This window comes from Taeniopygia guttata, chromosome 9 (genome assembly GCF_048771995.1).
Source record: "Taeniopygia guttata chromosome 9, bTaeGut7.mat, whole genome shotgun sequence".
Classification (NCBI taxonomy): Eukaryota; Metazoa; Chordata; class Aves; order Passeriformes; family Estrildidae; genus Taeniopygia; species Taeniopygia guttata.
Window position 1 is genome coordinate 18098791 of NC_133034.1, and position 27560 is coordinate 18126350.

Sequence of the window (27560 nt, forward strand, 5' to 3'; positions counted from 1 at the left end):
GTCTTCTTTTTTACAGTGTGGGCATACTTGCCTGTTAATATAGATCCATTAATAATTTTAGTCTTGGTATGAAAGGAAATGAGGCTTTCATGCTCATGCTTTTTGTATCCCAGCTGGCCCTTTTCCATATAATTTTAGCAGCTCTTGCCTGGTTTTGACAAAGGACTGAAACTCTTGGTTTCCTGTAAATTTATCCTATTTACATATTTGAGATTGGGTATGATGACAAAACCCAATAACATTGCTGGCTGAGGAGGAGAGGGAGAGGACTGGGGGTGTGGATGCGTGTGGCAAGATCTTACCCTGCTGTGCTGGTGTGTGATGCAGCTCTGCAGATGGGGAGAGGTGAAGGAAGAGCACACATGGTGCACACCGGTGCATGTGCTAGCAGACTATCCATACCCGTATTTTCCTGCTTCGCATCAGGCTTTGGTGTGACTTGGGAAATCACCCAGGAGATTGTGTCTTTCTTAAATGTGTTGCAGCTGGTGCCTTAGAGACAAAGCTGGGGTGGGTAAACTGGTCTGGGAATGGTGCAGGGGTTCAGGCTGTGAGTGGGCATGAGGAAGGAACAGCTCTGCAGTACAATGCACTGAGCAGGACAAATTCCTGTTACCTGGGTAGGTGTGTGCAAGCATCTAGCTGCCCTGTGTGTTTGCACTTGTGGATGCACACAGAGGAAAGTGTTCCAGCCTCTCATTTGCTGGTGCTCAGCACAGAGAAACGCTTGTGTGGACAGGTCCTTCAGGACAGACCTCTGGTTTCTGGCAGCAGTCCTCTCCTGGGGGAAAAAAAAAAGGTGTACTTCACAATTGCCAGAGCAGAGGGAATATCTCCTCTTTGACTGATTTTATCCTCAGTTCCCTAGATGAACACAAGCCCTGCCCCGGGGATGTTAAAGGAGCGTGTTTGATGTGTATCTGCCAGCTGAGAGCCCAGTCAGGTGAAGCAGTGTCCAGGGAAGTCTCTACAAGATCTTCCTTTTCCTTGTGGGCTGTCCAGAGTGACTGAGTGAACCTCAGTGCACACACAGGCAAACAGGGAAAAATCAATAGTCCCTAAGGCCCAGTTTCCTACCCCTTGTGGTAAATGATGTTGAGTGCTTGAGAGATGGCAAGAAAATATTGAAAAGGCCTTTACTGTACTTTGTAATGTGAGAAGCTCTTTCTTCCTGTTCAGCTAGCATTTGGCTTGTGTCCAAAAGCCTGGAGTATCAACAGCCCTTGTGATGTTCACAGATGCTATTTTTATCCCTGTGTCTTTCTAGTTCTCCTTTATGTGTTTCAAATTATGAATTGCAAGAAAAAAAAAAAAAAGCAAAAAAAAAAAAAGCTGTTTCCATCAGGGAATGTGATGTGCACAGTTGCTCCTCGGGGAAAGAAGCTGTCCTGGTGGTCTTGGCTGCATGGATCCAGCAGCCGTTCTGCACTGAGAATGCTCCAGAGGTTCCTTGCAGGGGGAAAAAGATGAAGGGGGAAAGAAAGAGGAATAGTGCAGTGAATCCAGTGCAGTGCTCTGGTTGACAGCAAGGATCAGGGTTACCATGCCCTGGAGGTGACTCAGTGTGTCAATGGCAGAGTACAGAGAGGAGAAAACATGTTCCCTTCTAAATGTTCAGTCTGTCCTTTCCAGCTGTCACGGTGCTGCTGGAGGGTCACGGCACAAAGACTGTGCCCATGCACTGGTTATAGGGTTTAGGAGCTGGAGAATGGGGATCTGACAAGCCTGGTTTTATAGATCACAGCCTTCTCTGCTTTATCCAGTGTCTCTCTCTTGTATTTCTTTTGCATTTACTTGTCTCTCAGTTTATTCCCATGACTCTAAGCCAAAAGCCATTTATGTTCTGGGTAGATTACTCAGAAAGGCTCTTGGTCTCATGTAGATCTGTAACCATTTTCATCGTCAAGACTGGAATAACTGCATCCAAGCCTGAACCCTGGATCCAGCTACTCTGTATTCCTGTGCCAGCTACACTTTAGTAATTCTGGGATCTGTTTCTTTATCTTGCCAAGCAGAGACCTAGCAGGACAGAAATGCCTTCTGTTCTTGGTGATCTGCTCTTAGTTGCAGAGATCAAGAGAGCCAGGTAAAATAAACCCTGCAGGTGCAGCAACAATTCGTGCCCAACGCTTGGCCTGTGAAGATTCTGCTTCTCTCCTGATCTTCTGAGAATTTTGTCTAATCCAGCAGAGATGTCATTGGCTTGGGGGTTTCTTTTTGTCTGCAGTTTTGTTTATTTGTTTTGGATTTTCTTTCCCTTTTTTCCCCTTTTTTTTTAATGATGGTAATGGTCCTTGAATACCCTTGATGTCTTCACAGCTTTGAGATGACAACAAAAGTTCCTTGTCTAAGGTTGTCCCTTGATCTTCACTGCTTGCTCCTGCTTTTGGCAGTTTGCGTGGGAGTTCATGTGCGTCAACAGTGGCAGAATTGTTTCCCTCTGCTGAAGGTGACCAAAAATGTTTTGCTTGTCCGTTAAGAAATCACTTTAAGCAGATCAGTGTAATGAGATTCTGAAGCCATATGGCACTGGAATTAGTGCCTTCTAGTGCAGGAACTGCATGTTGCAATTGCAACAATGCTGTATGCTACAATGAATTTCAAGAACAGAGATGTTTTTCCCTCTGCTTGTTCCTTTAACTCCTTGGGGTTTAAAGCAATGCCTGGGATATAGCCCTTTATTAAAAAGGGAGGGAGAGGAAGTCCTGGTATGCTTTTTATTAGTTGGAAGAAAATAAATTAAAGTTAATAAAAAAGACTAGTTTCTATTTTCTAGATGAACACAGGAATGGATGTTACCATTGAACCAAGAGTGCTCTGAAAAGAAACATTTGTGTCAACTTACTGATATGCCTCATGGCTTATCAGATTCAAGGTCTGGGAGATGGGGAGGCAGAAGGAAGCTTATTGAGGTATATGCAAAATGAAAATGTGTTTCAGCATAGCTATCACAGATTAGTTCAAACATCAGATTAAACATCATGAAATAGAAAAATTTGAAGCTGGGATTTCAGGAAAGAAATACAGATTATTTTCTTAGCTTCTGTGTGTATCAGTCTTTATAGCGGCATTGGATTTAGATAATTTATTTCTTAGATTTGTGGAATACAACATACATAGGTGGAGGGAGCTGCTGGTCTTCACAAATAAATAAAATCCTTTTTGCTGTTAGGTTTTGATGTTTTGTCATCTCTAAAATGTTGGTGGATAAGAGAGGTAATTTTTTCAGTTTTTTCTACACTAAACTTTCCTAATGGTTCTTACAAAGCTCCAATGGAAAAGCAACTCCAGTTTCCCCTCAATTGCTTTAAAGACTGTGTGGGGTAAGTTGCAAACAGCAAGTGTTTTAAAGTGTTTTCTAGCTGCCTCATTTACACATGCAGCAGAAGCAGACTTCTCTTCCACATAAATGCTGTTCCCAAACTCAAATCTTGATTCTTCACAAGAAATTATGTCTCGGGCTCAGCATCATTGACATCCAATGTGTTTGTTGCACGTTTTGTGCTTAACAGTGATACCAACCATTACAGCACAGCTTTTTGGGGCAGAAACATCTTGTTTCTGGAGAAGAGATATAGGGCTTAAACGGATTTAACTGAGCTGACTTTAAATTTTTTGCCATCCTCTGGTCACACAGTCGTGGCAGCAAGCACTTCCAGCAAGCATCAATTCCAAGGCAAACTGTTTCTAATGAAACTAGAAACTAGTGCAGTTCTGCAGGCTGTTTTAGACAATGGCATCTGAGGGTATCTGGGTTGTAGGGTGGTTTTTTTTTTAATTTATTTTTATTGTATGGATTTTTTAAATTTTTAATTTCTGATGACACTTTCTTACATTTATTTACTTGCTTATTCATTGACAGACCAACCCAGATTATGTTGCTAGGCAATGCTGACAATTCATGACCATAAAATATCCTCCTCCTTACTTAGATTTTCCAGTCATTTTGCTATGGGTGTTTAAAGCAGCAGGAAAGTAATGCCCTTCCATTCTGTGTTATTATGGAGAAGACCCAGGGAAGCATGCATACCATTTCTGTATCTGCTCCCTGCACTACAACCTTCTTCTTTCAAACAGACTGGTACCTTTCAGCTAATGGAGGAAATTTGTGAATTCTACATCATCGACATGGAGTGTGTGTTTGGTAACATGTTACATAGAAGAATTCCTGCAAGGCAGGCTTCACTGCAGCTCCTGTGCAGACACAGCCAGAGCAGTACAGAAGAGGTCATTTGTGTGACAGGAAACAGGGCAGGTCTCAGTGCTTCCATGTCAGGTTTTCCATATGTGTCAGGAGAAGCTAGCCCAGCTTGTGAATCGGACTGCAGTGAAACTTACAGTAGAGCAAACAGATCCTTCTGTCCATCCATCACAGCACTCGGTCCCTGAAGTGACCCTTATGTGCCCTGTTGCTAAATGTGTAGCAGCTGCAGCCAGCTTATTTTTTGTGTCTGGAGCTGGGTGATGGCAGAAGTTTGTATTTAGCATTGTAATGCATCAGGCTTTCTTAGGGAAAGACTGGGAAATTATTTTAGGTAATTTCCCTGTTGTGTATTCTGTGGCTACCTGTGCTTCCAAAGCTCACACCTAGGACAGATTTTTTCTTGTGTCCACTTCCAGCATCAAGTCTCCCCCTTGGAAGGCAGCATGTCACAGATCCTCCTGTTCCTAAGCCATGTGGTTACTGGTGGGGATCAGTGTACATGGAAGGATGGCAGACAGAAATGTATTTCCACAAATGCTGGATTCTCCCTCATTGTTTATCTCTGTGTGCAGTGTTGAAGTGCTATTCTTCTGTGTATGTCAGACAGGAATGTATTCTCAGAAAAGTTTATTTGCCAAGGTATATAATGTTTGTCCCTGTAAGGAAAGACACCTTGAACCCTTGTAATGAAAGAAAAGAGGGAGGAAATGTTTAAAGATAAAACAGCAGGGTTGTGTTTCTAGTTTTCTTATCTCATCATGACAGTTTTCTACAAAGTATTTCTGCCTTCTGTGCCACTGCTCTCCCTATCTGTAAAATATTGTTCTTCCCTAGGGATTGCTCTATGGAAGCTCTAATAAATATTTTACAAATGCTAATGAATCAGGTTATTCAACAGCTCAGTACAACAATGTTCTCACTTTGCAGGCAGGGTTTTGGCAAAGGCAAAGAGCAGGAGAGTGAGAAACTTCATACCACATAGCAAATTTGGAGGAGAGGGTAAAAATCTTTTACCTTTAAGAGTGGAAATGTCTCTTATAGCTTCATTTCATCAAAAGAAGAGGTTCTGAGACTCAGTTCTCAAGTCTGGTAGCTGTTTGACTACATGGCCAGTTTGTGTGTGCTGGCTTAGGAAGCTTAAACATCTCTCCCTGTGTGCATGAGGCAGCAGAGCTGGCTGGGGAGAAGCTGCAAGTTCATTCAATGGAAAAGAATCAGGGGCTGGTGAGTTGACTTCTGTATATTTCAGCTTACAGGCATTCAATGCAGTCCAGCCAGTTATTCAGCATTTTAGTAGTGGCACCATAGGAGGCTTTTTTCTCCGGGACATCTTTGTCCCCTCTAGGTCATTCTCTGATTTGGATTAATTAGCCTTCTGCTTTCCCACTCCACATCTAGGGATCTGCTGCGATCTGAGCAGGTCACAAGCTGAACAGCACTGGATATTCTGACACTGTGTAAAGTGCCAACAGGTGTTAGTGACTGAGGCAGAAGAAGGCAAATGTTCTCAATCTGTGTGTAATATCCTTTCAGGAAACTCATTCTGTGCTCAGGTCACTGCAGTTGGGCTCTGGGTGGCAGCTCAGCCCTGATTCATTGGGTTCTCATTGTATTCTTTGCACTGTCACCAGTGCTGGCCTTGTGCCTGTTATGCATCTCCTGTGCAGTCCCCTGCTGATCCTAGGGAAAGCTCCTTTTTAATTCACTGTATCTCCACTCAATTCCTCAATAACTAGTTTCTTCATAATGCTCTCTAACCACTGATATGTGTTATGGTAATTATTAAAAGGGGGAAAAAAGTCAGCTTAAATATCCAGCCCCTTCCAAAGGGGAGTTCTAAATGGATGTTTCAAATATCTGAGTTTGGTGTCTAACTAATGGATCCAATTTCCTTGTTTAAAAAAATTAGTTGGGGGGTTGCACAGCTAGCAGTGCATGTCTGCCAACAATATTTCCCTTGTCCTCCATTTGCTACTCTGTTCATTTTGATTATCAGATCTTATGAGCAGGGACTGTGCACAGCAGCAGAGGGCTTTTCTGTACAGTTGCAGCCTCCCAGTGCCACTGCCAGACGTGTGAGTAATAGGTTGAGCAGCTCTGCAGAGCAGTCTTCTTGCACCGTCCAAGCTGAAATGCTGAAGTAAAAAGATTCATTCTCAGAGATGAAGAATCAAAAGAGTAAGCCTGAAAGGAACCAAAAATCATGAAGAAAAACCTTTTCTCAAAGAAAAATTCTTTATGAACATATCTGGCATTCTCATTAAGAGTCGTTCTGTGATCTTGCAATGTGCTTCTGGGATCTTCTCTCTTCATTGTTGCTTATAAGACAGCTTTAAATTAATGATAAGGAAGCCATTCAGGGCATGGGCTGTGCTGAGGCTCACAGCTTTCATTCTGAATGAGAGATTAAAGTAAACTGATATTGAAGGCAAGGAGGGAGAAACAAACACAGTCAGTAAGCCTATAAAAGTCTTAGCCAATTGCAATGGTGAACATCCTGCTGGCGAGGGTGACCTTGAATGAACTAAGTGGGATAAAGTCACCAGGCTGGACTGACAGCTGAAGAATCAGGCTGGATTCTAGCAAACGGAGAGCAAATTCCTGACAAGAGTCTCCTGAGCTGTGGCAATGGCTTCTCGGTGTCGGAAATGTGGACAACAGGTACCCAGGAATCTGCCTTTCACTGCTGTCCGGATAACAGAAGGAGAAATGAAATCTTATCATGATTTTATAGGAGAATGCATTAGACTGGAGCACATGGCAAAGAAAGGTATGTGTAGCATCTTTAAACAAAATAACATCTTGTAGTGGTAATTGCATTGCATCCCCAGGCAATTTGCAAAAAGAGATTATATTCTTAATGCTTTCTCTGAGGAGTCAGTGATAATTAAAGGCAACTGGCTGGATTTGGGTATTACCTCAGGTGTGACTGCAGCATTTGACTTGGCTGTATATTTCTGGGATATTTGCAGTGATTTGACCTAAAGGAGGTTAAAATCAATGTTAGACTTATTCTGAATAAATATTTATTTCATTTGGGTGCTAGACACTGAGTTTTCTGTATATGTCAAGAGTAGGTATCTATTGTGCACAGAAAATACTTTTTAAAAATAAATGTAAAGAGCTGGAGCAGTGTGTGTCATGACCCAGCTGACCCTGTCACCCCGTGCTCCTGAATTATTACGTAGAAGGTCAATATCTTCCTCTCTGTAAAGAATTTTTTTTTTTTTTTAATTTAGAAAGTAGCACAATGGAGCTTTTTGTGCTCTGTGTGAGTCAGCCCAGGTACAGGGCAGTATTCCACTCTCAGGGGGTTGCTAGTATAAGGTACTGGTACCTAGCAATTACTGTTAACTGCATGCTAACTCTGAAGTGGAGTGATGCAGTTTGAAATCTAGGCTGTTGACTGTCTATTGACATATCAAGATTGCTGAATCATAGAACACTTTTTCTCTGTGTCATTGAGAAGATTTTTCAAAGAGCCCCCCTTCATTTGCCCTCTGTACTTGAATAAATATGTAGTAAACCTCAAATCCAGAAATTTACATGTTCACTAGTGCATGATGAACATTCCCACAAGCATGCAATATGATTGTATTTGAAAGTTAAATTGTTTATTATTATTTAATTAGCTCTTCAGCAAAGAGAGTTGCATTCTATCTGCTAAATCGAGAATATTCTGTAGAAAAAGAGGTAGATCAGAAGCAGGGTATCGGCTGCAGCCACTGCTCACAAACTGGTCTTTGCAGATGCTTTCTTTAATAGGGCTCTAATGCACAATGTCAGGGTTTGAAAACTGCAAAGCCAGTCCATTGTACCTCTGCTTCTGTGGGTGATCCATCCATGCTGATCTTTGGGCTCAGTGCCTACCTATGCATTGTTGTATTTGGCTGACCTTTCGGTGACACTGATGTTTCCAGTTGCACTCTTTGTACTGAGGCATTCCAAGTTCAGCACAGCAGGGCAGAAATGTCTGGTATCCAGTAAAAGACAGTGGATTCATTGAAGTTCCTTCCTGAATGTTTGATCAGGTTGCTTATGGCTTTGTGGACCTGTGGACCTGCTGGAGGCAGAGCTCAGTCATCTGCTGCTCTTTTTCTTCCTGTAGTAGAGAGGGGAAGAGACTAGTAAGGGCTTTGCCATGGTTACTGTTCCCAGGGAAACACCTTCTCTTGCTCTCATGTTGAGAGACTACCTGGCATAGTAATATGGGTGGAAGTCCCTTGGAAAATAATTTTTTGCTAGGGAACAGAGAGCATGTCAGATCAGCCTGAGCCTGTTGTCATTTTGTGAGGCAGAAAACATCATTGCTGCTTTAGTATTAAATTCTGCCAGTGAAGCTGCCGTAGGGGCAGAAGTTCAGTTATTGCTGAGGACGAGGTGCCTTCAGCTGCAGGTATGGGAACTGTCTGAGTTGTGAGAATACACTGGGGCAGCTCTGTGTATGGTGACAGTGTTAGAAGGGGGCTAAGAAGCTGGCAAGGTGGCACAGGAATCCATAACAACACTGTGTGGGTTGTTTTCTCCTGCTCTGAACTGACTCTGACCTTGTGTTCATCGTGGGGTTTTTTTGGCCTGTGTTGTGTTATTTGTAAAGTAGGAGTGGGAATTACCTGCCTCCATAAAAGGTGGATCCTGATGATGTAGTTATGACTACTTCATATTACTACTTTGATGACTAGACCAGTTTCCCTTAGCTGTCTGTGCTGCATAAACACAGAGGCAGAAAGATTATCTGTCCCAGAGAACTTGGATTTTGTCTGCCCCACCTAGTCCTACTTGTTGACTGCCCTTTTCTCAGGCTGACTTTCTCTGAACACAGTGGCAATGCAGGATCCCTGGGGCGTGTTCTGACTTACCATCATTTTATGGGGAGTACCCTTTCTGCACTTTAAAGATCGAGCTGGAATGTTGCTACGGTCCAATTGGCTGATGTTTACGCAGTACTTCAAGCATTCCAAAATATGGAGAAATTTTCACCTTTTCCTTCCCCAAGACATACATACGACCATGCCTGTGGAGCTTTTTGAATATTCTGTGGCAATTTTATCTTGTTTATTAGCTATCATAATGAGAATATATGGAAGGCATGCAGGTAACTACAGCAGAAATAGAGGCCACATGCTTGCAGCGGTCTGCAGGTTACCTGTGCCTTTTATCAGCAGTACCCCACAGCAAGCAGTGCTGTGCCAAGCCATTCCAGTTCCTGTGCTCCAGTTCCAGTCTGATCTTCCACATTCCTGGATCATGCCACTTTCAAGGCTTTTTTTGAATCAGTGTGATTTGTTCTGATGATTGGTTAGAGGTATGGTTGTAGGCTTCTGTTCAGGTAAAGGGATAAAAATAGTGAATGCTCACGAAAAGGAAGTGCTGCTGTGAGGGGCCAGCTGAAGGGCAGTTTCCTTACTGGGCAAGTGATGCCTGCTCAGAGCTCCACAGCCCTGGCTCCCTGCAACAGGCTATATGAGCTGCCTACAGGGCCCTCTGGGGTCTGGTGTACAAATGGTGCTATTTTGAATACCACTCTGTGACCTTGAGACTCCGGGAGCTGCAGCTCCAAGGTGCTGGTTATAGCACAGCTGTGAGAACCAAAGGGAAGGAAGCCCCAGAAAGTCAGGGAGAGATGTGGCAGGGATCCCAGTTCATCACTGATCGTTGTTGGAGTGCCCTCAGTTCCTCATGAAACAGATAGTGAGGCTGAAAGCAAAGCATAGCCTCTCGCCATGAAATGCATCATTCTTGCACAGTGGCCCACATGACTTTTCAGCACAGACCTGACTATTTATGTCACCCTGCTGCTGGTGAACACCTTTAATGCTTGAGAACACCTCTTGCCAAACTGGCCCCTTTGTCCCCGGATACTCCTAGTTAGCCTCTGTCTTGTGATGCTCAAGTCCTGCAAGGGGATCATACACCTGAGGGGGTTTTACATGGATGAATGATCCTGTGCTGGCTGTGACTGTGTCTCAGCATGCTGTGGAGCTTGGGGGCTGCAAGGGGATTTTATATTTTTTAGGGGAATAAATGTGTGTTTTTCATCTGCGCTCAAGGCTGGTGGCTGCTTGAATCAGGGTAGTGAATTTGCAGACACTAAGGAGTTTGCAGTTTATTACTGAAGCTTTTCAGGATTTTGCTGTTACTGCAAAACCAGGCAAGAGGCTCCTTGCCAGTAGGATGGGGACCTGTCTGTTGTGCTAGCAGTGTTTCTGCTTTTGTCCTCTATAGGACAGAGGAATGCTGCAGTTCTGTCTGTCCAGCAATCATGGGAGGTTGTTCTCAGTCCTGCTGCTGTGTCTCTCTTACTGCTGGAGTTGAAAACCAATTATTCAGATCCATCTGTTCAGGAAGTAAAAGGGACTCAAGTACTGGAGCAGTTAAGGAATATGGTGCTGTCTCTGGAAGGAAATGCCATCTGAAATGAATTGAGGCTGAAATTTGTTGGACTTTTTGGAGCTTCTCCACCTTTAGTAGTAAAATAAATGAGAAATGCTTTCCTTTCACAAATGACTGACCTTTCCACAAAGGTGCTGGTTACTGGAGAAGGTGACTATTTTGTGTGAAGACCAAAATCTGAAGTATAAGTGGAAAGTATTTCTAATTCCCTTGAGACTCAGAGTGGCTCCTTGTGTATTGCTCAAAATTGTTCTGGTTCTATTTGCATTCAGTATTTCTTCTTGTCTTTAATAAAAAATGCTACTTAGGGGACCTAGGATAACTTTTTTCAGCTGGCTCTCATTGCATATAAAATAGCTGAAATAAAATATTTTGTTTTCCACAGAGGCTTTTCTGAGAAAATATTATTATCTTAGATGCTTGTGTTTCTTTTTACCTGTTCCCATACATATGCAATGAGTTCTGTTGTGGTTGAGAAATATTAAACCCTGTTTACCTAATCAGAAAAATCCAGACAATTATGAGAGAAATAGGGAAGGCACAGCTTGATTTTCATTTAAAAGAATTCTGAGAGAGCTGTAGTACTGCAAAGATCAAGAGAACAAATTCTCAGAGGGCAAGTTAGAGCAGAGGCCTTGTGGGTATTTATGTTATTCACTTTCTCTCATGATACCAGAACAAGAAACAGCTCAGTGAAATGGAAAAGCATTAAACATGGATAGACAGATTGCTATAATTGGTAATGTTTTGTTAACTTGTGGGACTTATTACCACAATATAATAGCCCAGTTTGCTTTTCTTCATTACTTAAATTGTAGTGTAAACTGCCTGGGGAGAAGATTTCAGGGGAGAATGGTGCTGAGTATGCTGGGAGGTTGGAGAATGCCTGTGCAGAGCTCTCACCCTGGTTATGCCCACAGAGATTATTCTCCAAATTCAGCTAGTTCTGCTGCTTCAAACCTCACTTAAAGACACAGTTCTGCTGTGCTAATGTATTGATTTTTTTAATACAAATTGTACTGCAGCTTTATTACCTGAATCTTGCTGTGGATTAGCCTGACCAGTGAGTTTTCTATGACACGGACTTTCCTTCTTCAACACCTGCAGATTATCTACTAGAGATACTCAGGATCAAGTATAAAGGAATGATAAATAAATGCTTGTTTGGAGCAGCCCAGCTATATATGAATATTTGGACTATGCTAAGTGTCTTATTGCGTAAATTTCTGATCCTATTAGTTAATTCAATTTTTCAAGGGGAAAAAATCCTCCATGCTCTTACAACAGACAAGAATTATTGACCAAGCATTTTTTTCCACCTTTTTCTAAGCTGGAATATCCCAACATCTTTGTTTTGCACAGAGCCAATGCCTTATTTATATTCAGAACCTGTGCCTATGAGTCATTATACTGGGGATTGCTCAGTTTAGGCTACTTGTCGAAACTCCTGAGTCACACCTTGAGACAGTGTGCTTCTGGGGATGCCTCTGAGGAGGTCTACAGGAGTGAAGACCTGATTTTCAAATTGGGGTACTGTTAATTAATAAGGTCATAATTTGCTAGCATTGGGAAAAGCTGAGGTGGAATGGGAAGGGGTAAAGGGATACTGTGTTCCATTTTCCCTTGACTTTACCACTAGACTCAAGAAGTGTGTCAGAGAATGGATGAAATGGGGGGGAAACTTAAATTTTCAAGTCAAAAGCACAACAAAAATCAGTGGGCTGTAAGTCAAAGTGGGAGCTGTGAAACACAAGCCAGTTTCTTTGTGTTGGGCCTTCTCTAGAGGAAACAGTGGATTTGCAGTTGCCTGAAGTCTTTAACGTAAGATTAAAGAGCTTTCTGAAATGCTGGTTTAATCCAATTTCCATGAACATCTTGTGTGTTCAACAAGTCAAACACAATGAACCTAGTGGTCCTCTTTGGTCCTGCAGTGAAAGAATCTGGGAAGATGATCTCTGAGTTAGAGGCACTTGGGTGTGAGCCATTCCTTGTCATGCTTTTGGAGGTCCACACCCACAGGCATGAACACAGGAACATGTGGAGACAGATGCTGACATGGTGCAAGTTATTTCCATGAAACTGGGGTGTATTGTAGCCAAAGAGGATCATGTCCTTGAATATTATTATATTTTTATAAACTTAACTAAAATGTGTAGTACAGTTGCTTCCCAGTAACAAAAACTCAAACGTCTGCATTACCCTATTCTATGGGTTGTATGCTGGTGGGACAATATTTGGATAGTACAAAATATTATTCTGCTGAGAGAGGCACAACTAAGCCTTTTCAGCTTGGCAAAGACATTTTGCAGATGCAGACTGAAATTACCTGTACTAATTACCCAAATGAAAAGATGTCTGATGTGTAAATTTAGCTTATGAAACTTAAAGTACTTCGCAAGGAGAATGTAGTGGTCTGAGAGGAATTTCTTGGTGCCACTTCCATGGTGAGTTCATTCCTCTCCTTATATCCTGAATCCACATTAGGTTAGTAATTTTAATTCACTTGCAGAGTAGCATTTCATCTTCTAACTCCACGGCTGGATCTGCAGCATCTCTGTGCAGAGGGTTATAGTGCTTTTTAGACTGTAATAATCCGGCACATTTATCAGCCACTGGGACCGATGTGACGCTTGTCCCTCTGTGTCGCAGGGAGGCCAATCCCGGCAGGAAGGTGACGGATGGTGCCAGGAGGGGGCAGCGAGCCCCCCACACCTGGCTGGGGACCCAGCTGTGCCCCGGCTCTGCTGCTGGGCTGCCCCGGGCCGGGCTGGGCTCGGTGACTAACAGGGCTGTGGTCAGTTCGCTCTGCACAAGCAGAGCTGGAGGGAAGCTCGAAGGAGAACAAAACGTGTCTGGAATGGGAGACAGATTTTGTACATTGGTTACATGTGGACATTTATACTGGTACAGGCAGCAGAGAGTAACATTACACACCCACTACAGCTGGTGAATTCACTTGCTTGGCAGGCAGTGTAGGGGAGGCTGGGAAAGGAAGCGCAGTGTAAAATTCATACGTATTTCCACTCTCTTGTTGTACCTTTATCCACCAAGTAGTGTCTGTCTGTAAAGCTAGAGGTGTCATAAGCTCTCAGGTGTATCTTGTACCAAGCATGGTGATGCTCTGCTTAAATTTGACATTTATTTGTACCTACAATTTGTAGAAAATCCTGTTCGTTTTCTCATGCTATACTATAAGCATTGTCATAGCTTGTGTTGGTTAGCTGATGGGAGAAGGATGGAAATACTGGGTATATTATCCTTAAGACAGATCCACTGTCCGGTAGCCTGTCTGTAGAAAAAACTATGGTCTGCTCCTCAATTTACTGCTGGGGAAAGCTGAGGTTGACTGATGACCTGGATTCCTATTCCTGTGCCTCAATTTCCCTATCTATAAAATGAATGACACTTGTCTTTTTAGAGCCTGAAGACACAGAACAAACAAGATATTACCATTGCATCACACATCCTAGGGGACAGCTACTGTAGCCTGGGTAAAGAGTGACTTGTATCTAAAGCCACTGAGCTGCTGGGTGTTGTGCCAGTAAAGGGACAGTAAATTTTATGAGTTAACCTAATGTTAATGTTGCTTTCCAGTGTTTCTTCAGATTGCTGTGTGATGTCACCTTCATCAAGCCACATGTGTACTCCCTTTATGCCCTGAAAGCTTATAATCTGAAGTATTCATTGAACTAAATATGTAAAAGTGATTACTCCACTGTACAAAACTTGAGGTCAAGTTTCCTACCAAATTCATAGGTCTTGTGCAGTCTTCTCCTTTGTCTTTAAATAACACCACTATGTTCTGACGTGTGGCTGTGCCTTTGGGATTGTACTCCAGACAGCACTACTGGTTTTCCTTGGCCCCAAACACCCTACTATTTAAGGTTATTTTAGCAAAAGCCTTACCATGCCTTAGTCTGAGCAAGTGAATATGTTTTATTGCTTGTTGGGCTGTACCTTTATTGTTTGTGCCAAGCTGTGACTGCCTCCGAAGTGTCCTTTGGAGGGGCCTGCGTGGAGCGCTGTCCGGGCGGGGAGAGGCAGCGGCACCTCGGGCAGGGTTAAACGTGGCCGTGTGCGAGTCCGAGGTCTCGGCAGCGCTTTGCCCTGAAGCTGTTCCTCAGCAATTTGTGCAGACTCCTCCGGCAGAGCGTCAGCTCCTGGGTGCACCGTTGTTGGATCCAGGATTGCTGCCCGGAGCGCTGCCTCTCTCCATCCCTCCGTCCCTCCCCGCCCTGTGCTCGGTGACCTCATTGCCACAGCGGGACTGGAGGAGCCGGGCTCCAGGGAGGGCTGTGAGTGCTGAGGGGCTGCAGGGCAGCCAGCGCTCCTTGCGGGGTCTTTCTGTTGCTTTTTCTGGGGGCTTCTGAACTGAGCTGCTGCTGACAGCTTGGAGAAGGCTACAGGAGGGTGGCTGGGAGCTGTCCTGGGCAGAGGTCGGCTGTGAGCAGAGTTTGTCCCGGAGATACACTCAGAGCTCTGCTGGCAGCAGTGGTGGCTGCTGTGGCTCACTGTTTGTCTCCAGTACTGTAACCAGGGAAATATTTTTGAGCTACTGGCCTCTGTTCAGCAGGGAGCAAGTAACCAGTCCTTCAGCTCCTTCTGAGCTCCTGAGCACAGAAATTATGTGAATCGGCTCTGAAATGATTTTGCTGGATGCAGAGCCAGTGGCTAAGATTTTTCTAAGATACATTTTCAGCTATGAAACTGTCTGCTGGCAAGCTCTGGGAGAAAGGAATGAAGTCTGCAGTACAGCCTGCTGTATCTCTTTATTAGCTCAATGTCCAGGCATTGTAGTGAGCATATTTTAGCTTTGCAGTTTGCTTTTGTGGCTTTTGTTATTCATGATAGTTTTTAACATGACATTATGGAAATGTTCTTTTCTTCTATTCTCTGAGCAGGAATTTGCATTCTAGCAATCCAGCATTGTTGTGAAGGACAGATTTTGGGAAGAAGATGAATTAACTTTTCTCTGGCAAAAATCAGAAACTATCCAGAAGTTATTACTATTGAGGCATTAGTCAAGAGGCTGTCCCATGCTGCTATAAATCTAGATTTATTTCTTGAATGCTGAGACGAGACCTTTGCATTTAATGCTTTTTATTAGGGAAGTTTCAGTTTTGTGGATAGTAGGATGTAGCATCCCCCCACCAGGGGGTGGTCTGTGAAATCAAGCAATATCTTGCAGAGCAAATTATGTGGTATGGCGTGTTTCTTTAGATCTTTTCTGGTCATGGATAATTCATAACGTAGAATGAAGATTTGTTTATAATTTCTTATCTTTACAGCAGTATTATAAGGAATATCTTCATAATAGGCTAGGATATGAACTGAACTGAACAGTGGAGAATGCTTTGAGAATTTTATATTAGTTTGTAAATTTAGCATTTATGGAAATTATCAATGGAGAATTCCTAAATGTGTGCATAAATGTGTGGTGTGTTCTGATGGTAAATAGTCATTGAAATCCTTGAAGTGTGACTGTAAGTATAAATTGGTACACACTAATGTATTTTTGCAGAATGTACCAACAGTAAATCAAAATGATGGTTTACCTATGCAGAAGAAAGCTTTTACTTTTTTTTAATATGCCAATCAATTTTAGGACTTCTTTAAAAATATCTGTCAAAAAAGAACATCCAAAGACTGTTTTTGAAGAAGTGGTTAAATGGAAAAAGCAGCAAAATCTGTTTTTTCATCCAAGGAAGTGTATTCCAAAATATTTTGACTCAGGCTTAGAAAGCTGACATCATGCCTAGAGGGTGAATTTCCATTTGGGAGGGCAAGATTTCAATGTTATATATGAACAGCTCTACTTTTTTCCCCTTATAAGTCAACCACAGTAGACTCCTAATGTGTACTGTGCCTGCCTGTAAAAACAACTTATTAAAGTCTGTAACCACTCCTGTAAGTCTGTAACTCCAAATAAGAGTTACCTAAATATTTTAGCAGGATCTTCAGTCTTTGGGAGATGGCTACCAAACTTTGCTATGAAACTTGGCTTTAATGAGAAGAGAAATTACCTTAAAACAAATACTCTTTGTAGGTGTTAGAGTCGTGCATGGTGAAAAATTGATCTGAGAGAAAAGCTGATACCAGTAACCTATGCTTCATTTTGGCTTTTGGTCTATGCTGACCTAAGTCTGATTCTCTCCTGGAAGGGCAGTCCTGGCTTTGCCACCCCCCACCCCTCCAATGCATCACCAGCAATTGAACCCTTCAAGCAGCTTTGCAGACAACTAACGGAAAGGAAACTAATTAAAGGAAATTTACAATACAATTACAATTACAATTTACAACGTTATTTACAATAATATTATGCCCAGCTTAGTTTTCAGTTGACTCAACATGGGTTAGCAAAAAAATAAAAAAGAGGTGGCAGGAATGTGCAGAAGAGAAAGGATGAGATTTCCATTCTGTTTATAACTAGATTTTTAGTTCCTCCTTAGAACAATCTGTAGCACAGCAGCTTGTATCAGTAACTGACCTCACTGTTTGTCTGCCTGGGTTGAGAGAATAAACAAACCTTTTTAGAAAGTAAACAAGGGGCACAAATGGTGAGAAAGAAAAATATTTTGAAAAGGATTCCAAACTAAGAGATTCTTTCTCTGGTGTAATAGCCTTGAAGTTCTTTTTGACCTTCAAAAAGGGAAATGTTTTGCTTAAGGACTTGAACTGGGAATTCTGGTGGGACAGAATATTTTCAAATCCTTTCGCCTGCTTAAATCTTATCAGTGAAACATGCTAATTTGTTTCCTTAGTGTGTTTAATTCTTGAAATCTAACTTAGCTCTGCTAGACTTTGCTGTTGTTGGTGGCAAGCAAAGCAGACTCAGGACCTGGGAGAAGTTCTGGACTATAGGAATTCTGCAACTTTCCAAGTTTGGATTTGCCTTTTGGTACTTTCTAAGAAGCATAAGAACACATAATGTAAGGTGTCCTTTCATGTTCCTAAAATGAAATATCTGGCCAAGAAATGTCTGACCTCATGCTTAACCCTGTCTGACCCTTTTTCATCACATCAGCAATCTGATTTTTCTCCAAAAAATTACAAAAGCTCTGAGCATAACTTTTGACAGAACTTGCACAAAGTAGAAGTAGGCTGATGTACTCTAATATTTTAGAAAACATTTTCTTTCACACTCAGCTGTCTTCTTTCCATGTGAATTACATAAAAGGCTGTCATTAAGAAGATATGAACTTTGCTCTGGAAATTTTTAGCCCATTATTCCAAGAGCAGTGACTTCAGATGGGGGATTGAAGCCATCCTCTCCTGCAGTCAGCAGAAGGCCAGGCAGTTGTGGCCTTCAGCCACTTAAAACCAAAGAAACCCCAGTGTCCTGGTGTGGCTGGTGGCCTTTAATTGTCCTTGGTGGAGCAACAGGCACTGCTGTGTCAATCTGCTCATGCAGTCCAGTCCCTCATTCCAGCAGGTCACCTTCCCAGTGCTGTTGGAAACAATTAATTGCCATTAGCATGTAAACTAGTTTGTGTCTGCTCTGTGAAGAGAGGAAAGAACAAGAGGATATTCTTTGTTGCTTTTAACCATCTGCTGTTGGTGTAGCTCCTCCAGACCAGCCGTGGGAGCACACAGAGCTGTGTGAGACACAGAATAAGCAAGTGTTTGCAAGGCCAAGATGGTTTCATTGTTGAATGAGGAATTATGAAGCATAACTGAATGGCTTTCCCCTTGAGGATCAGATAGCACAGTTGCAGTGAGCCTCCCTGGAGAGCTGGGAAGGAGGAGAAGCTGTGCCAGACAGATGGCTGTAGTAATTGCTTTGCTTTTTCTCCCCCTTGCTAGAAAACCTTGGGAAGAAAGCTGTAAGGCCTAATTCTTCTGCATTGAAACTGGCCTCTGCTAGGAACAGAATTTATAGCAGTTTAAGAGGAGAACCAAGAATAGATGAACTGACTTGTTTCTTTTATTTTTTTCCCCTTTTATCACATCCTTATTCATATTTAAATTGTCCTGACAAATTAAATTAATTCAAGTAATGAAGAAGTGTGTGGTACATGTAAATGTTCATCTTTGATGATCTGTGTAGGGGATTGGCATTGTTTAATGTAACACCGAACAATTAAATTTTTCTTTTTTAAATTTCAGAGGCTAAGAATAACTGCCTCTTAAAAAAAAAAAAAAAAAGTGAAGACCACAAGAGCAATCACACAGAAGGTGGGAAATGTCTGAGTCAAGTTTACCTAAATAAATATGTTGCAGACACTTGGCTGGTGCATATTTTGATAAAATCTTGAGTTGCATGCCTATACAGATACAAATTTTATCAGAGGATAGGACTCCTCTGAAGTGACCAGGAGTTGTCCAATGTCCTCTGTAAATATTAGCAAGGGGTGCTATGAAACAAGATAGTTTTCAAGTTCCTGCAGATTTTCAGCTTCCTGAAACATTTCCCTTGACCCCATGGAGTGTTAAAATGTGCCTGTCATGAACAAGTTTTTCTGAAGGGTCTATGAACCTGTAGCTGTCAGCTCAATACCAGTTCATGTTACCCTGAAGAAAGGGTTTCTCAGCTGGAATATCAGTACCACAGAAAAAAAGGTACCTTGCTTCTATCCAGGAGGGTGAACAGCACTTCCTGCTGCCTTCTGGCTTGCAGTATAGACCAGAGAGGCTTCAGAACTTCCTGGGATAAAGTTAGTGGAAGATATAAATTATTAATGCTCACTGGTGCTAGGCAAATGTCATAGCTTTGAAACAAACCTAGACTTGTATCTTTTTGTTTGCTTATAAGATTTTTTTTTCAAGTTTTTCTTCTAGTCAAAGATTAAAAACTTCCTCCAGCACCCCCAGGTAATCAATCATGTTTCCAAGGACTGGGACTTCTATTGTAAGGTCTGTGCTGTGGTGGTGCTACAAATTCTTCCATGCTGGGGAGTGACCACCTTTAAGCACTGTCCTAGAGGAGGATACAAATGGGCAAATGGGACCTTGAGTGCTGCTGGCTACAGCTACTGACATTTCATAGCCACATGATCTGATTTGCTGTTTGGGCTTCTGAGGCACCTTCCCTTGTTTTCTCATTTTCTCAGTCTCCTGATGGTTTCTTCTGCTCCAATTGTTTTTCCCAGCATGTCAGTGTGTGAACTGTACTGACTAATTGAATGTGTGATTTCTAAATCACTGAATGTGTTTTGTACCACCTTTCTCATCATCTGAACAACTCCTCCTGAGTGTGGGTTTACAGCAGTCCCATGTGGTTTGTCTTGCCCAGACAGGGGATTTGATGAGGCCTAACTTGCACGCTGCAGTTTTTGTTTCTTTTGCTTCATCTTATCCTTACATCACAAAAATATTTTGAAATAAAAAGGATATTTAGAAACCAGAAACCAAGCTATGTTTAGAGCAAGCTAATAAAATTAAATAGGGGTTGGGTGGGTAGTGAAATTTCTGTTTTGCTCAAGACTGGTTGATATTAATGATGTCTTCACATTGGCAATCACCAAACACAAACTAAACTACTGGCAGGCTTGTTACCCTGGAGGGCTGGGTAAGTCTCTGAGAGGTGAGAGATGGTAGCACCTTTTCTAGTTAACTTTCCATTTCTGTTGAAAATTCTCTTGTGATTCTGTCATCCATTGTAGAAACATTTTTTCTATTTTTGAAGCTGTTGGGCATAATCTCAGTCCTGGTTAAACCTGAGTGTACCTGACCACCTGACACCTGTGGGACTGCACAGATATCACAATAACTTTGCACCTTCTGGATGAAATCAAAAGAATTTCCTTCAATGGATGATGCCCTGGGGTTTTTTGGTTCTCAGAATCCAAGCTTTGTTTAAATTATTAATTTGATTTTCCTTTCTCGTACTTCTATGCTGACTGCTTTTTTGTTACAATCAGCTACAGTCACTAGTTTCTCTCTTCTGCCTTCATCTTGCTGCCAACATCTGTTTTGAAAAGGGCAAATCTGTCACTATTATGGTGATTCAGAAATACTTCCAGTGTACGTTCTGAAGGATGGTAGAATCTTTGGACCAATAATCTGGGGACACTTCTCAGTATCTGTTGAGAATTGTGTTAATAGATTACAGGACTTTTTTGCTGCTGGTTCCCTGAGCGTAGTATTTATCTGACTTGAAATAGGGTTATCAACAAGCTGTTCTTCAGCAGCTAGAGAGAAATCAGGCTTATAGCATTGTCTACTTTCTAAAAAATAACCTTGCATATTCAAAAACGGTTTGCTTAATTTATTTGCTCTGCAGTTTCCACCCCCCCAAGGTCCCATTCTGGGTATGCATGGAAGAAATTGCAGAGTAAAAGAGGAAAATTTAATGGGTTGCTACTCTTTTGTTTGCTTTGGCAATGTATAACAATCCCTGACACCAAGCTCCTTTGTGATTCCTGGTTGCTTTTGCCGCCCACAATGTCAAGAATCGGAAAGCTTATAGAGAGCCTCAAAAACAGGATGGAAAAGAAGGTCCCACGTCAAAAACATCACTTATTTGAGTTTGCATTTTCTCCTATTAAGTTCAAAAGGAGGATTTGTAGAATCTTCCTCCTTGACTTTTCGCCCCTCCCAGTTTTTTTGAATCATTGCCTTTTTTGTGCATCAGCCAAAATCTGTGCAACTTCTTCTCAAATTGTGTGTCACCTGCTGTGACACAAGCTCTTCAGCTGCTTCATCTCAAGGCATTAGTGAAGGGATTGAAAAGGAACATAAAACTTTCCAAATGATATTGTGTCATTTAAAACCTAGAATTCCTAGTTCTGGAAAGTATCAGAGTGGATGTCTGAAAGCAAGACAGAGAAGGTATTTTGGGCAGTAGACTAGGATGCAGGAGAAAGAAGTTAATCTCTAATTTCTCTGACCTCCCTCTCTGTTTCTGGACTGTTGGTTTAAAACCAGGTGCACAAAAGTATTTCCGTGCCTGTGTTGAATTCACATCAGTAAAGATCTTGGTGCTTAAATGGGGCAACTGCCTGCCCTTACTCAGGTCTGTGGTCTATCTAGACCCAGCTTCCTTCCTTCCACCTGTTGTCTGGATACTTAGAGGTGATCTGTACAACATCAGGACTGGCTGTTGTTCTGTACAGTGGCTGAAGGAGTAGTTCAATAAGTGTTATTAGAACATAAACCTTGATCCTGCCAGTTAAGTGAGCAGATATTTCTTGTAAATGTTGCTTCTTTAGACTGGTGTGAAGAGTGGGGAAATTAACTGTGTGCACCTGTTGCAAAAAGTGATCAAATTAGCTCCATGTGACACTATAATTGCTTTTCACTCCATAGATCACACACAAAAATTGAGGTCATTTTTTTTCCCAGCTGCTTGCCAAGTTACTTTTTAACTTTTTAGTGTTTAAACTAACAGGCTCAGTTAAAATAACAGGCTTTGTTTTCATGAGAAGAAAGTCTCACAGCCCCTTATTTCCTCCTTTTACTATGTATTTGCTTATAGCGGAAAAAGCATCGGGAAAGGAAACTGCTGTGGATTGGCTGGCTACACAAAGTCCTCCAGCAGAGTTCGGGGAGCTCAGGGTGGAACAGGGCCATGTATGTGGAGTAGACTTCACTCTTTCAAAGACTGAAAACCTGCTGTAGTGGGAAGCCAAATGCAGTGACTTAATATGGAACCTGAAGTGGTAAGGAGCAGGCTGTCAGCTTGAACAAACCTGTGGCAAGCTCTGGCAGATCCACTGGAGCAGGTTTATGAAAAGCCCTCTCTGAAATCACAAGGCAATAGATGAAGTAAATAGGCTGAAGAAGAGATTCCGTAAGTACCATAATCTTTACCACAATTGTAATATAATAGCTCAGGCAATAGTCTGGCTAGGCTCTTTACTTTGAGTGTCACCTTTGTTTTGCTGGGTTGTTAAAGGAGGAATAAATTGTCATTGAGGCTTTATGAACTCACGGAAGATTTCTGTTTTCCCTTGCACAGATGAAATCATGCAGCAGGAGATACGGCCGCTGGTGGCAGTGGATATAATAGAGCAGCTGCACAGGCAATTTGCAATCTTGTCAGGTAAGAAGTTGCTGGTAATGACACTCTGTGATTCTCTTGGAGACATACTGGAATGTGTCATGCTGACTGTCACCCTTCAGCTCTGTACAGTAGTTGCAGTAGTATTTTCATATTGCTCCTGGGAAGTGCTGCTGCAATCAGATATTCACAGTGTATGGATAAGTGCCAAGCTGCTGTACTTTCTTTTTTAAGGCAAGTTAATTTTCCATAATCTCCACAATGGGCTGGGAGGAACATATATAGAGAGCAAGAAATTAAACAAAACTTTCACTACATATCTTTGCACAATGTCCAAGTATCTTGTTTGTGGGAAAAGATTTTGGTCTATCAGGGATCTATTCATTACCTCCCCCTTCTTCCTCATTTGCCTTTGTTTTAGAAATGATTCATTGCTAAAGCGTAAGGTTCTAATCTTTAAAAGATATGATTATTACATAGTCCTTTGTTTGCCTGAAGTTTGCAATCACACAAAGTGACGCAGTTCCTTCCCCAAAGAAGGAGCTGATACTGAAATTTTGGCAAATTATTTATTACATTATTTTGGATACTGTAGATGATAAAATCTTATCTGGATCCTAAAACAGTCTCTGCTGTTGACTACATGGCCTCTGGCAACTCCTTTTGTCTCTATTTCTGTCTGTTCTGCAAATAAGAAAATTCAGAATTTTCTTATCTTCCCCATAGAAACAGTGAAGTTTCATGATTTTGCACAAAATGCTAATATAATGAAAATATAAGAAGGTCCTCTTGAAAAGCTTATCCCTCTTAGTGGAGAGGAACACTGGGTATAGAGTGCAGAAAGTGCACCAGCCCAGCTCTGGAAATGGTCAGCTCAGCAGGCCCAGTCCTTGCAGTGTCTTTGCAATTTAAAATGCATTCCAAGTTGCCAAAAGAAATCCAAATCTAGTTTACACAGAATTCTTTATGAAGCTCTGAGCATTAAAACTTGACTTTGGAGGCTTGCAGGTAGGAATCTTGTGGAAGTTTTCTAAGCTCAATAACTAGAGGGTTTGCATTAGGCAGAGGGCATTGACTGAGCAGAGGTGGAACCAACTGCCTTCTCCTCTGCAGTAAAGCATCTCAGGGTCCCACTTTCCTAGAATTCCTAATGAACACAACCCTCTGGGCAGGACAGGGTCTGTAACTGCATTGAACTGCTCAAACCCTTTTCATCCCCTTGTTGTGCTCACTGCAGGGTAAGTAGGAATTGTTGAGAATTGAGTGCCTCATATGCAATTGCCTACACAGTAAAATGTGGAGGATTGCTATTTTTGAACCCCATTACCTTGCAACATTTGGGACCAATAGCAAAAGCTGAATACAGCATGTAATGAGCAATTTATGGAAAGTGGTTTACTAAACAGGAAGGAAAAACCCATTTCCAGTTCCAGCTAGAACATTAAACATGGAATAAAAATGTCAAGGATAGACATAAAAAAAGAATTTTCATATTTTTTTATGGACTCATAATTTCAGCAGGGCCTGTATTCTCACCTGCTATTTTAGCAAATTCAACTTTTCACATTTATCTTATTCTTTTATTCTTGGAAGTGATGAGAAAGGTGTTTAAATAAGGCTGTTTAAATGTGAGCTGCTTAAAGACTTGAAAAATAGCTCTTCATAGAAGGCAAGGCTGAGGGGCTTGTTTGTTAGGAATCTGCAAATTCATCAGCATAGAAGTACTAACAACAAATACCGAAGGAGAGTGAGATGTCTTTCATGCCCCCATCTACCTAAATAACAAATCACATTTTAAGAATTTTCAGGCTTATCTAAAATCTCCTCAGTATGGTCCAGAAATAGTATCCTACTATAGAACAGAGCACTGTAGTTCATAGTTTCAAAGTTGACTTTAGTCTGAAGTTTACAGCTAAATTTGGAAACCTGGGTGCCTCCACTCCAGAATCCCCATGGTTGCATGTGAAGAAGATAAGGAAGGCTTAGAAGCTCCTTTGACCTAGTATCTTATTCTGTTGGTGACCACTGGTGAGTCATAGGTGAAACATAGCAGGAATTTTGGAATTTTCCTTACTCTCCCTCTATTGCCTCTCGCAAAGAGAACTTTAGGTGCAAGTCAGACATTACTATGCTTTTCAAAAAATGCATTTCTCTAAATAATGTAACTTTCTCTCTCCTTTAGAAAAAGATTGGTTATTTTCATGCAATGAAAATAAAACTGGGCATTCTTCTGTCTTATTTCACTTATTAAAGTAATTCACACATAAATGATCTCATTTGATTTAGATTTTTTTTCCAGATGGCTCTGTAGCTTTTCCTCAAAGCATGCTGTTAGCTGCTTTTCATTAGGTACGAGCAACCACAAATATTTTGGTGCTTCAGTGCTTGCCTACATGGTGGCTGAAAATTTGGTACTTAGCCTGTTTCCTGGTTTTCCATATTGAAATGTTGCAGCTCAGTAGCCACTGTCTGGAAAAAAAAAGAAAAAACCCTTCTATTCTTTGGTGTCACCATCTTGGGCAGCAAAAGGCAATTCCAGTGTTCTTGTAGAGCGTTATGGACATAAATTATGTTTCTCTGAGCAACTTCCTAACAGTGGTATACACTGATTTATACTAGATGGGGTTATTTCTTTCAGTCTGGAGGCTGCAGCCCCCAGAGTGCAGCCAGTCACCTCTTCCAAGCCTCTGCAGAGCCCAGAGCTGTAGCGCTGAGTCTGGTTTGTGTTACTCCACCAGCCTCTGGCTTTGTCAAGGTCTCCTGCTTATCCTGTGGACCCCAAATGCATTTGTCCAGTGATAATGGAAGTCAGTGGTTGACTGTTGTAAACTTTGTCTTTCTTTGGCCACCTTTTTAGTAACAGCTGGCACCTGAGGCAGATGTAGTGAACTCACAAAGTTTCCTTGCAGTAATGCAGAAAAGAAAGAGGAAAATGATTGAATCAAGGGCTCTTTGTTTTCTCTGGACATGACTCATTAGAAACACTTCTCTCCACTATTGCTGTGTGCAAACTTCTTGAGAGGATCTGACTGTCTTGTGGTCTCGGAGCAGATGGTAGGAATTACATAACAAGTCTAATGACTTGGTGTTTTATTGTGTCAGAATCTAGTTATAATGTACATATTACCTACTAACAGCCTCCTGTTTGTCCTGGTCCTCCACCTTCCAGACTAATCAAGACCTTACTCCATGCTAAGGACAGGGAAACTCTCCAAAGCCTTCCCTGGTCCACTGAGGTCATGGAAAAGGCTGCAGTGTAATGTGGCAATGTCCTTTATCATGTAATTTTACTTTGCTCATCTCTTTTCCCATGTGCTAATTTAGCCCTGCTAAGCTTGCGAGATCTGGTAGGAGTACTGGTTCTTGTGGTTAAATTCTAGCTTTGATACCACCACTGCCTTTTTCCTTTCCTTGAAAACCAAACTCTCAATTATGGGACTACAGCTGTGACAACACAGGAGTGCTCAGCTAGGTTTGTGTGTTTCCTGTAGCTGTTAAGGGAACTAGGTCACAAAGCTGGGTAGTACTGAAAGCCTGGTTATTCTAACACACCAGTTTTTACTCAAGAATAAAGAACCACTAGTAAAATACTTTTTCTGTCCTGCTGTACCAATATGCTCTTGGAACTTCTACCATTTCTTCCCCACAACACCTTTTTATCTTCAGCTTCACAACCTGCTCTTATCTGTAATTACTCTGTCAAAGAGCCCGATCTGCCATTTGCAGCAATAATAGATCATGTTGCTAAATCACGACTTTATTAGACAAACTGTCACGAAGTGTATTAGCAGAGAGAATCATTTTCTTTGTGTTCTGCTCCTGTTAACAGACTTCAGTGTATGGGAGAGTGTATCTGAAAATGGTAACTGACTCAGAAGCCAGTTTATTTAATTTGCAAAGCCTGGAGGGTATTTGGCCATCTGCTTCCTGTTTAAAGTGAGCCTTTTGGAAAACCTGGCCTGACCTTGCCAAAAGGACAGTTTGGATATTTTATAAAAATTGAGACCCAGGAACATGATTTAATGAGAAATTGATCACTCACAACCCTTAATCAACATGGAAAACAAAAAAAACTGAGCTTGGAAAAAGTAAGACCTGACCAAAGCTGTGAAACTTCAGCCAAGATATCATTAGACTTTTTGGCTGTCTGACCCAGGAGATGAACCGTAGTCAGGGTTGAGCTGTGATGGCTCAGGGAGCTCTCTGCATGTGGGCAGGCCCAAGCAGCTAAGCCTGCACGTGTCAGCAGCATTTGAGAGAACACTTTCCAATACTAACTGATGAGTTAGTGTCTGTGGCAGGCTGGGGAGGTGAGCTCTGGAAACTTGCAGACTAACTTTTGGAACTTGTCCTGACTATAGCGCCTTTGTTGGGCTGGTGCTTTTCATTTGTTTTGGTTTTATTTCCCAAGGGAGTTAGCATATTTGGTGATCTCTAGTTAAAAGAGCTGCTGGCTATAGAATAGGACTTCAGTGTAGCCCCTGATTGTCTCAACCATGGATATTTTTTGTGCCTAGGTGGGAAGCATGGGAGAGCTAGAACTGAGGAGTGGGAAATTTTCTAAGATCCTTATTGTGTTAAGGACCTTGGCCTGCAGTTGTGATTGCTTTCTGCTTTTACATCAGTCATACCAACATACAGCTTCAGCTCTGAGAGCTCTCGGAATTCAGCACTCACACCTCATTTGTCAATCACACCCTTTACACTGCAAAGCAAAATTAAATTTTCTCAGCTGCCATAACCTTTTCTCCCCGAGATATATTCCTTCCCTAAATACTTCAACTGTTTTGTTTCCACGGTTGAATTCTGGCCCCATCTTCACTGCAGCAGCTATCCAGGCTGCATTGGCTGCTGAAAAGTCTGTCTAACAGGAGCAGCTCTGAATGCTGCTCTGTGTCCTGGGACTCTGGGGACTGGCACACACAAGAGTGAGTGAAGGTCCCATTATCAGGGGTACCTTGTACAACCTTGATACAGTTTGTGTGCCATCTCTTCCAAATTTCTTAACCTTCCACATTCACT

At 41.9% G+C, this 27560-nt stretch overlaps 1 protein-coding gene across 8 annotated transcripts in view; it reads left to right on the forward strand.

The window, feature by feature from the left end:
- MCF2L2 (MCF.2 cell line derived transforming sequence-like 2) overlaps nucleotides 1-27560 on the forward strand; it is a 156499-nt gene that overhangs the window by 14674 nt on the left and 114265 nt on the right. For 2 of the 8 annotated variants that reach the window (XM_012575704.5, XM_012575703.5), the window contains exon 2: nucleotides 22497-22580. In XM_012575704.5, coding sequence (XP_012431158.3) covers nucleotides 22497-22580 — 84 coding nt within the window. Of the gene's footprint in view, nucleotides 1-6220; nucleotides 6975-22077; nucleotides 22329-22496; nucleotides 22581-27560 lie in introns of those variants that run through there. The other 6 variants (XM_012575702.5, XM_030280651.4, XM_030280652.4 and 3 more) reach the window with 6 other exon arrangements.